The sequence below is a fragment of the Blennius ocellaris genome (assembly GCF_963422515.1).
Source record: "Blennius ocellaris genome assembly, chromosome: 3".
Taxonomy (NCBI): Eukaryota; Metazoa; Chordata; class Actinopteri; order Blenniiformes; family Blenniidae; genus Blennius; species Blennius ocellaris.
In genome coordinates this window covers 11,762,283-11,773,414 of record NC_137652.1, presented here as the reverse complement: position 1 = coordinate 11,773,414, position 11,132 = coordinate 11,762,283, and the positions used below count along the sequence as shown (strand labels likewise).

The window sequence follows — 11,132 nt, the reverse complement described above, 5'->3', positions numbered from 1 at the left end:
AATTTGGGACAATGAAGAGGCTCTAAAACGTTTGCCTTTTTGAATTCATCACAATCTGCAATGCTTGACATTCACCAAGTTCTTGAATCTTGGACGTATCAGGAGGATGGAGAAACATAATATTTATCCGCTTGTCTTGTTGTTTATGAGCAATGATGTTGGACCAGCCCTTGCGAGGGCCAAGATAGTGACGTATTTCACCCACCCACCCTGAGTTCTGCTTAACATATGCTGCACTGGCATTGATTCCTCCAGGAGAGAATCAGAAACAAAACAAAACAAAAAAAGTGTTGTCCTTGGACACTGTTGCCACAGCAGCATCAGCAGGAAATGCTTGAGTCGAGGAGTCAGGAGATGAGGGGCCAGGAGCCGTTTCATCAGATGATGGGAAGGATTTCAGAGTACTTGTGTTTCTGCTTTGTGTTTCTGTGCATTTCGTTTCCGAGCCGAACCTCTTAACATCTACCTCGGTGCGCCGGCATGCGTCCGCAGATCCTCGTCACACTTTATAATTGGGGCTGAACGTCTGCTTTTCCTCACTCTTTACTTCTGTAATCCACTGCGACACAACCGGAGCTCTGATCAAATATGTGGAAAATGTGCACATCTGGTGGGAAAAGTGCCTCATTTGGAGAAAAGAAAAAAAAATAATTTTATAAAACAGTTTGGACTTGCAAAGCATAGTTAACCTTGAAAATAAATAGAACACTTTATACATTTTTTCCTGTATAGTTTTGCTATGCTATAATTACAGAACCTATCTTCACAGGTTTGCACTCTGTCCTCACGGTGAGGTGTTCCCCATGGGTGCAGGCGTCGGGGCTTTTCTCTGTGGAGTTGCTGTTCCACAGCCCAACGAGATGAGGCAAATTGATGACTCTAAATTTAAGCATGAACACGGGCGTGGCTGTATCTCTCAGTGTTTGTCTTGTGAAGGACTGGTGGCTTATCCAGGCTGAACCCTATAGTCTTTATCTAAACTTTCTTTTTTTAAATTTCATAGCTGTTTAACAAGGATCATCTCCAACCACTGTCGTTGGATGAAATGTGACAGGAGATAGAGGAATAGAATATTAGACAGGTAAACCGGGATCAAAAACAAAACTAACATAAAAATAACAGTTTATCTCCAAGTCATTTCATGAAGGCGACATGGAGTAGCTACACTGATGCCTAAAAAGAGGGGCGCAGCTCCAAAATCGCCAATTGCAGATCTCTGCTCCAATTTGAGAAGCATGACTGCTTCATGGAGTGCAAACTGGATAAGATTACCACGGTTAAATATTTATCTTCCCTCGCAGTCTCCTACGCATTTATAGTGCAATAAGATGCAAGACACCTCTTCATCAGGAAACTGTTTGACATTCCAGCCCACTCGGGAGGCATCCAGGTCAGAGAAATCTTCAAACCCGAGAGAGAGAGGAAAAAAAAAAAAAGCTCATCAGCAGACTGCAGGAAGGATGTGAGGCATCTTATACCCACAAATCTTGTTAACAGTCCTCACTGGCAGTCATGTTCCAAACAGTAAGGTGCAAAAGCTGCTAAAATAGTGACGCACCAAGAGATTGGTTCAAGACAGAGACTAAACAGTAACTGTGAGTGCTCTCACCTTAGTCAGAGTTGCACAGTGAGTGTGTGAAATGGGGCCCTCAGCTGGAGGAACTACAGCAGTCAGCCAGTATTTCTCACTCAGGATCAATGACACAGGATAAAGCACTGCAGTGCCTTTGCAGCAGGGCTTCCTGCCTTTGCCTGTAATTAATCAGTAAATTAGCATTTGATGGTGCTGACTTGTGGCAAGCCAGAGGCCACAAAAGCTGAACATTTCTCGAGGAAGACGCAACAATCACACAGAAATTTCATCAGCTTTTTTTGTTTTTTGTCGATTCCACACTTATTCTTCTTATAAGTAAGCATGCCTTGAGGAATGACTTGATAAATTAGATAAGTTGTGGTTGTCAAAGGTATGACATGCAGCAGCTGAGGTTTTTACACCACACGCTCCTCGAAACGTTCACCTGTTTCTTGCAACCAATTAAAAAAAAAAAAAAGCCAAATAATCAACAAACAATCGACATGGAAATTAATTCTAACTTGCGGCCTTGCGCTGCGTTCAAATTAGCATATACTGTACAGTCAAACCAAAAAACGTCCAGTTAAAAGATTCAATGTCGAAAAACGAGTTACCAAGTTTAATAACTATATTTCACCCCACTTACTCACAGTTACTTCATTACTCCATTAGTCCAGCAAACGGCGCCAGATCCCACACGTGTGTCCGAACGCGAGGCCTGCGTGCAGCCACAGTGCAGAGGCTGCTTGTGCTGCGTTCAAAGACCGTCGTATCTCTCTAAACCCTGCATGAAGGCCGAAGCAACAAGAGACGAAACAACCGCCAATAATATTTTTAATCTATTGCGTCAATCAGACAGAGACCGACTGTCGCATACACTCACATTCACACACGGGTAATTTTGAATAAACAATTAACTTCAAATATGACACACTGTGTGACAACTTTGCTCAGCCCATCGTAGGAACATTCAGAATATAAGTTTTTAAAAAGTTTCACAATTAGGACCGAAGCTTACTACTACGCCAACATAAATCTGGATAAAGAGCTATGGTTTCTCTGCAATTTTTTCCCCAATTAGCTTGGCTATATATAAATAAATGTATTTAATATAATATAATTTTATGTATTAATATAAATAAATAAAGAGAGAGAGCGAGAGAGAGAGAGAGAGAGAGAGAGAGAGAGAGAGAGAGAGAGAGAGAGAGAGAGAGAGAGAGAGAGAGAGAGAGAGAGAGAGAGAGAGAGAGAGAGAGAATATCACCTATATCTATTCTATTGTGTTCAATAGTTAACATAACTCTGACGGTCCCTGAAGGCAGCACACAATGTTATCTTCTTCCGCCTTTACCTGTAGTCAAGGACTTTTTACTAAATGGGCGTTTTCGCCTAAAATTAAAAGCGCCGAAGCGGTTTACAACCATATGTTTGACTTTTATCACTCGTGGGGAGAGAAAAAGTAGGGAAAGGGACATGAATCAAAGAAACTGAAGAAGTTTTATAAAGTTGAAAGCATTTTAAAGTTTAGTTTTCGTTGAAGCGGCGTCTCGTGGTCCACAATAATGGGATGTTGTAGCAGCTCAGAGGTAAGTTTACTCGACTGGACACGTAATAAAAGCTGATTTAAAGTATGAAGGAACACGGATTAGCTGCGGATATTAGTCGGATTTTGTGCAGACAGTGAGCAGTGTTCACGTCGCCTCCTCTGGAGGAGCAGCTCCTGTTATTGTTTTACGCACAGCGGATAGTTTTTCGCGCTGGCTGAGGAACCGAGAGAGAGAGACAGAGAGCGAGAGAGAGAGAGAGAGAGTACTCATCCAACAAAAGAGTTTTGGGAGATTCACTGATCCTTTATCATTTATGCCTTGGCAGAGCAAACGTGACTGGAAACCTCTGGAGGAGCGCAGCTGCACAGACATCCCATGGCTCATCATCTACATTCTGTTCTGCGTCGGGATGGTGAGTACTCGGATACTTGCACAAGACAAGAGGCTTCATCAAAGTTTGATTACGTCGTTTGGCTGCAGATGCTTCAGTTGTGTGTTTACTCAACCTCGCGGTCACGTTTGGAACACGTTTCCCGGAGAGATGTTTAAAGATTTCCTCCCACTCCTCTGCATTTGCTTTTCTTGCAGCTTTTCTTGTAGTCTTCTGCAACAGCATGAATACACGTTAGAAATCAGTTTTCAAAACTTCCCCGAGCCTTGAACTCTCCCATTTTCTCCCTTCTACATGCATTATTATCTGTAATGTGCTCGGGATCTGTTCCGACCAAGTAGTCTTGCAAAAGAACAGTTTTTTTTTTCAAACAAAATGCTATGGCTTGTCACGTGAGTATCTCTGTTATGCAGCATTTAGTCACCTGTCATTGGTGTTAATAGCTTGGACCCTTAGTTCACTTGTGGCTGCTGCAAAATAGAAAAGAACACTACTACAAATTAAAACTTCCAGAGCCGGTATGAAGTTTTATAGGGATCATTGGGTTTTGCAGGTTGTAGTATTGTCATTTTTTTTCCTTTGTTGCTGTGCCATGTGATCTTAATTTACAATTTGATGTTGTTCGCAGGCCTGTATTTGTGGCTTCGCCATCGCCACAGGCGGTGCCTCCAGGATTATCCAGGGATATGACAGTTATGGCAACACTTGTGGTCGGGACAACGCCAAGATCGAAGGCGTCCCCCTCAGTGGCGGGGACATGACGGAAAACAAGTTAGTCTCATGTGTTACAAAATGATTCAATTCAGTGACATAGAAGTTTGTATTGGCATCACATTCATCACTTTTATTCTAACGCTGATCTGCAGTTGAATCTGTGAATTGTCCCGGAGGACGCTGGCGGCTTATGAGCATTTCTCTCTTTATAACATTGGGATGAAGAAAGTCTAAATTAATGGGGTATTTTTATCATTTGCCTTTGAAGTCTGTGGTGATATTCCTCCTTCTGGGTTGTAGCTTTCCATCAGCATGCAGCCTGCAGGCGGAGTTTTACTGAAACAATGGGTCATGCTTTATTGATGGGCTGATTGCCCGTGGACGCTTTGAATAAAAGGCGTTTGGGCTACAAAGACGGATCTGTCTGACAGGGTAGCAAATGTCACTGTCTTTTATTTCTTTGCCCAGGCGGAGCATTCCCAACTGGCATAATAATAACCAAACATTATAGGGGAAAGTAGCTTCTTAGTTTGAATTGGGGGGGGGTAGGGTTGAATAGAATACTGAACAGATTAAAACAGCAACATATTTTCCTTTTTGTTAGGTATGTTTTCTTTCTAGATCCTTGCAACCTTGACATCATCAACAGAAAGATCAACTCCATCGCGCTGTGTGTTTCAAGATGTCCAGCGACTGAGCTGCAGACTTACAGCGACGTCAAGCAGTTTGCTTTGAATAATGGTGAGAAAATGTACAACGTGAGATAGTTTAGGAAAAATGTGCATGAGTATTTTAGCTACTATTTGCATACGGTTTAATTGCAATTTCCATATTTTAGCAACATGAATACAATGCATGTTTGATTTATTTCAGTTTCTGTGAAGATGACCAATTAAAATGAGCTTTTTGTTGACGTTGTGTTAAGGTTCTCACCTCTGCTCCTATGACATTTCTGCTACAAGATACACAAGCCATTCGGACAGATTTACTAAATGTCCAAAACTCCCCGTTCCACCAAGGTAACTCATTCATATATTCAGCTTCATTCATATAAAGAAATTAGTTTATCGAAAGAAAGTTTTTTTTGTTTGTTTTTTTTCCCTTTAGTATTCTGATTATTATTATATCGTTATTGTTAGAGTTGACAGTATATTACCATGGGCACATTGTTTTGACATTATCGAATTCACTTTACATTCAAGGGCAAAATATCAAAATATGAGAGATGAGTCAGTGCTTGTTTTTCTTGTGAATGTTTTCAGTAAGGCAGTTCCACTCCTCCGCCGCTGCATTCCCGTGGACATCGGCTGCTATGCTGAGTTTGCGCAGGCGTTCATCACATTCGTCAGTGACAACACCGCGCTGCGGCGGGTCATGGCTGGAGTGATGGCCAGCAAGGAGATTATCATGGGCCTTTGTCTGCTGGCCTTGGGTATGACACATATTTACGTCTCGCATTGTCCGTCCATCTATTGAAATATCTATGATGTGTGTGTGTGTGTGTGTGTGTGCGTGTGCGTGTGCGTGTGCGTGTGCGTGTGTGTTTGCTTTGTTATGTGGAGAGGTCACCAGTATTTCTACAGAATAGCTGCACATATAAGGACATTTTAACCGAATAATAGGTTTTTTTTGATTGACTGGGGACCCACTGGTATGTCTTAATTTGTTTTACCGCCTCACTGCGCCGCTCTAATTGCTCCTGAGAATTCAGTCGGAAGAGACCCGTCAAAGAGGGAAGCTATTTTTGCTTTAAAAAAAAACAAAAATCAAAACAAAACAGGAAATGTCTGAGCGCTTACAGTCGTCGTATCTACTGAAGTATCGCCCACAGGCATCCATTTAGGTCTGCTCCGACTCCTCCCAGTGGTGCTACAAAGAGACCAGAGGGCTCCCATGTCTGTTTTAGACGTCTTTCATCCCAGGTTTTTGATCTGCCAGGTTTTAGATGTTGGGATCGCCAGGGGGCAGGATTCATGTGTTACCGTTTGCTTTTGTTGTTTTCAAACTTAACCCACAGTTTCATTTTCAACCTCAAATGTAATTGTCAATGATAACAAGATAGACATAATTCTTCTGACCCATTGACAGAACTGTATTAGGTAGTAAAGATTGAGGCATTTCGTTACTTAATGATTGCGATTATTGTATTTGTCGTGTGCCACCTTGATCAAAAATCTTTTGACAGAGCCACGTTTACGCTTGTGTAACATCCTCTCCTCTTGTAAACGTCAGTGAGGGTGTAAAAGGATGCCGTTTTAGACCCGCATGTTGTGGCAGTTTTCATTGTATAATGCACAAAATGTTTTCTACTGGTCAAAGATCTGGACTGCAGCTTAGCACCCACACTTTTCTACTGCAAAGGTATGCCAATTATGCTGTTGAACGTTGTCTTGCTGAAAAATGCAATGACTTTCTTGAACGAGGCATTACCTGGAGGAAAATATACATTGGTTCAAGTCTTTGGATGTGTTCCCACAACACATCCTACAAGAATGTCATTTTCTTTTCTGCAGAATTGTTTTCCTTTGAGCTTCAGTCACTTTGTAAAAGCTTTAACTGTGTAATAACGCAGTGTTTCAGATTGGCTTCTTCTTTGCCTGATGCTTTAAGTGGCCTTCATGTAATACGCAGCGAATTCCTCGTGAATATCAAAGACGCTTGATATTGTGATGTTGAGAACAGTCTTTTGAACTTTTTCCACTCCCGTTAGACAATTAATTTGCAGATTGGGCCCAGAAAGGGCTGTTTTAATTCTCAGTCATGTTACCAAGTCATAACCAAAATCATCTTTGCGCTGATTGTTGTAAACACTTTTTTCCCCAGCCTTTACCTGTCTTTACTTTTTAAAGATGTGTCGCTGTCATCAAATTCAAAATGAGCTAATTTCACTGATTCAAAAGTCTCACTTCAACGTCTGATATGTTGTCTATGTATCCTAACTTTTTTCCCTATAGTTTTATTTTTTTTTCTTCTTTTTTGCCCCTCAAGTGGATTGTTCTTACACCCTTAACCCCATTTTTCCTCTATTCCAGTTCTCTCCTTGCTCATGATGATTGTAATTCGCTACATCTCCAAGGTTTTGGTGTGGATTCTAACAATTCTGGTAATCATCGGCTCGATAGGTAACTGTTCTGATAATCGCTCTGTTTGCGACACTGAAACCAGACAGCAGGACAGTGTGTTTACTTTATTCTGATGTGGAAATATGGATGTGCTCTTCCACAGGTGGTACAGGCGTCCTTTGGTGGCTGTATGCAGACCACAGACAGGCCCTTAATACAAACACCACAACAGTATTTGGAAGAGAAGTGGCTTCAGACAATGTGAAGGCCTTGCTTATTTATTCAATAGGCGCGACGATTTTCACGGTATGTCTGCACGACTGCACGAGTATATCTGCAAAGGCTTAAGAGATATTGAATTACATTCTAAAGGAGTTTTGAAGAAAATGAAGTAGTTCAGAAAGTACAGAAAGTCTTTATTTTGGGAGAATTTGGAAGGTTTAAAAGTCTCTTTCTGTCCGAATTCCTCCATCAAAGCCTCAAACTGAGCAGCTGCATCGAATGATTGACTGAAGTTCCTGGTGCATCTGTTGTTTGACCTCTCAGGTGATTCTCCTGCTGGTGATGTTCTTCATGAGGAAGCGAGTTGCTCTCACCATCTCCCTCTTTCATGTCGCGGGGAAAGTGTTTATCCATCTTCCCCTGCTGGCCCTGCAGCCTTTCTGGACCTTTCTCTGCCTCATGCTGTTCTGGGTCTACTGGATCGCTGTGCTGCTCTTCCTCGGGACTTCAGGTTAGACTTGTTAAGAATGTGTTTCATGGCCGCGTCCTCTTTAAAACTATATCATTCTATTGTTTAGCGTCAAATATCTCTTGTGTTCTCATTCCCAAACAAAGTGTAGGATGAAGATTGTGACATTTAGTCTTGTTTTGGTGGTGTGACTAAACTCCCACATTCAAGCATCTTGGGCCAGCCTCGTGATGTGGGGAAAGCACAACAACTTCTTTCATCATTTCCCGTTTCTTTTTTGCAGCTGGGTTTTTAAATAGAATATACAAATCTGTTCCCCGCAAAAAAGGTTGCAATGATGTCACAGTATCTGGCATCGTGATCTGTTTTGGGTATTTAGTTGTAATGGGTTTAATATGAAAATATGTCTGATCATAATGTGTGTGTGTGAAAAATCGATGTGCCACGAAGCTTCGCAAACAGGTTTGTGTTGTTGGATCCATTAAATTGAATGTTTTCATTTGATTAAGTTTAATTCTCTTTTGAAATGTCTGGGCGGTTAAAGGATTGTCTTTGCTCTCCCGAAAGGCAAAACAAAGATCACAGTGCAGATGAATTGGTTATTTTTTTAAAGCTGAAGAATTTAATTGGCAGCAACGAGGTAATGAGAAGGAACATTTTAACCATGTTAACCAGGTACCCTTATTGTAAACGTTTCTATTTGTGATGTGGAGGAGTAGAGTAGCAAAGAAAAAAAAAATAGAGAGGGGTTTATTACGGGAGGTTTTATTTTATTTATTTATTTTTTTGTCCTTTAAAATGTTGAATTGGAAATCCTCAATTGTGCTTTATTTCCTGACAGGAACGGCAGTAAAAAACAATTCTACCGGCGTGGTTGAATATCACATGCAGGGGCCTCTTCAGTACATGGTGTGGTATCACGCAGTGGGTCTCATCTGGATCAGCGAGTTCATTCTCGCCTTCCAACAGATGACCATCGCCGGAGCTGTGGTCACCTACTACTTCACAAGGTACCGAAGTAGTAATGATGAATTAAACGCAAACACACTTTAACACCTTTTACATATTGGTTTGAAAAAAAAAAAAACTGGATGACGAAACCCAGGAAATAAAACCATAGGAAAACATGTAAGATCTACATAGAACCATAGATCTATATAGAATCTACATTTCTCCTCTCTGGTCTTATGATGTAACTTTAGGAATAAGTCCCAGATGCCTGCAACACCCCTCCTTTCTTCAATGGCACGCACCATCCGCTACCACCTGGGTACTCTGGCCAAAGGATCCTTCATCATCACACTTGTGAAGATTCCTCGTCTCATCCTGACATACATCCACAGCCAGCTCAAAGGAAAGGTGAGTCAGGACATTTCTCCCACAACTCCATGACAATCTTATAATTATGACCATTTTTAGTACAGTTATAGACGTTTTATTGTTCACTCTGTTAAATTTCTTGTGTTTTCTATCGCATAGGAGAACGCGTGTGCGCGTTGTATGGTGAAAGCCTGCGTTTGCTGTTTGTGGTGTCTTGAGAAGTGCTTGGCGTACTTGAATCAGGTAAGTCGTGTCATGTTGAGTGGAGCAAATGCATTAAGCACAGGATACCAAACATTTACCATGTATACCTTTGAATCGTTTCAGAATGCTTACACTGCGACGGCCATCAACAGCACCAGTTTCTGCACCTCGGCCCGCGACGCCTTCATCATCTTGGTGGAGAACGCGCTCCGAGTGGCAGCCATTAACACTGTGGGCGACTTTGTCCTCTTCTTGGGGAAGGTACGGCAAACAAACATCTCGCCGGGCTTTTCTCTGAAGCTGTTTTCTGTTTTTATTAAAACATAAACAGTGGTTTTGTGTCTCTATTCCATTCCTAATCTATATGCACTGCCCCCTAGTGGTGCAACTGCCACATTTCATCTCACCAGGTCAAACAAATGGTGTTTTTTTTTTCTGACAACCTGTTTTGTTTTGTGTTTTTTTGGGTTGTTTTTTTTTAACAGATTCTTGTGGTGTCCTGCACAGCCTTTGCTGGCGTCCTGGCTCTGAACTACCAGAGGGAATACACTGTGTGGGTGCTGCCTCTCTTCATCGTTTGTATGTTTGCCTTCCTGGTGGCGCATTGTTTTCTCTCGGTGTTCGAGAATGTGGTGGACGTCCTCTTCCTCTGTTTCGCTGTGGACACAAAGTACAACGATGGCAGTTCCGGCCGAGAGTACTACATGGACAAGTCATTAATGGTGAGACGGTGGTTCTTCTTATTGCATTTTATATTGACCTTCTTTATTTAGAGGTTTATTTCTTTTAGAAACAATTCAAAGTATTTATTTATTTTGACCTCATGGCTTATATCTGTTGAATGGTTCCCAATGGATCATGACAATAATATGACCCTGGGTGGCATTTTAAGTCAATTAATAAACATTTTAACATTTGCCCACAGACGTCATAACGTCTTAACAAAAAAGCAAAGTTTTTCATATACTTTCTCTCTCTCTCTCTCACTCTCTCTCTGTCAGGAATTTGTTGAGAACAGTAAGAAAGAAGGTCGGTACAAGCCAGATGACGGAGATGGACGGGAGATGAAACCCATGGTGAGTTAAATAAGTTTTCACCATGTCAGTGACAAATATCAACGAGTTACTGCTGTATATATCTTGCATTTCTGTAACACTCAAGCACATTGCTTTGAGTTTCTGAGAGTGAATGATAAGTGGATGATTTCTTTGTTGCAGGCACGAGGGACTTTAGCTTGAACCAAGTTTCAGATGGACTGCCAAAACCACTAAAAATCCTAATTCAGATGTACCAGCTTAACACTCCAGCAGCTTGATAAGGGTGCACTTTGTACAGAAGCCTGATATGGTTACAACTAAACACACACTGGTTCTTCCTGTTTATTTGTCAGAAAGACGGTTGGTAATTTTAAGGTTTGACACTGACAGAATCTAAAGAAAAACCTATTTCGGGTTTTATTTTGTTACTAAGAAGCTAGTCTTCCGAGTTAGTGGTGATTTAACATGTTTGGTTTTAGGTTTTACATACAGTCAATGGGGTTACCTGTAGTTTAAATTGTTAAGGGTACTTTGAAATGGCTGCATCTTTATGTTTTGTCAAAAACTGTGACCTATTAAATTTTTTTATTATA

At 41.3% G+C, this 11,132-nt stretch overlaps 1 protein-coding gene across 1 annotated transcript; it reads left to right on the top strand.

Moving 5' to 3' along the window:
- Positions 1-2,918: 2,918 nt before the first annotated feature.
- On the top strand, positions 2,919-11,132 carry LOC308149035 (choline transporter-like protein 1). The gene is made up of 16 exons (XM_080520671.1): positions 2,919-3,159; positions 3,446-3,532; positions 4,140-4,282; positions 4,830-4,966; positions 5,151-5,244; positions 5,488-5,657; positions 7,258-7,347; positions 7,451-7,593; positions 7,834-8,020; positions 8,820-8,988; positions 9,181-9,337; positions 9,458-9,541; positions 9,626-9,763; positions 9,988-10,224; positions 10,504-10,578; positions 10,720-11,132. Exons 1-16 carry the CDS (start codon positions 3,136-3,138, stop codon positions 10,738-10,740), a joined length of 1,956 nt encoding a protein of 651 aa, XP_080376797.1. The 5' UTR covers positions 2,919-3,135; the 3' UTR covers positions 10,741-11,132.

Coding starts and splice junctions, on each gene's coding strand:
- LOC308149035 (XM_080520671.1), top strand. CDS start 3,136: ATGGGATGTTGTAGCAGCTCAGAG. Junction 5,245..5,487: donor AAACTCCCCGTTCCACCAAG/GTAACTCATTCA, acceptor GAATGTTTTCAG/TAAGGCAGTTCCACTCCTCC. Junction 10,579..10,719: donor GACGGGAGATGAAACCCATG/GTGAGTTAAATA, acceptor TCTTTGTTGCAG/GCACGAGGGACTTTAGCTTG.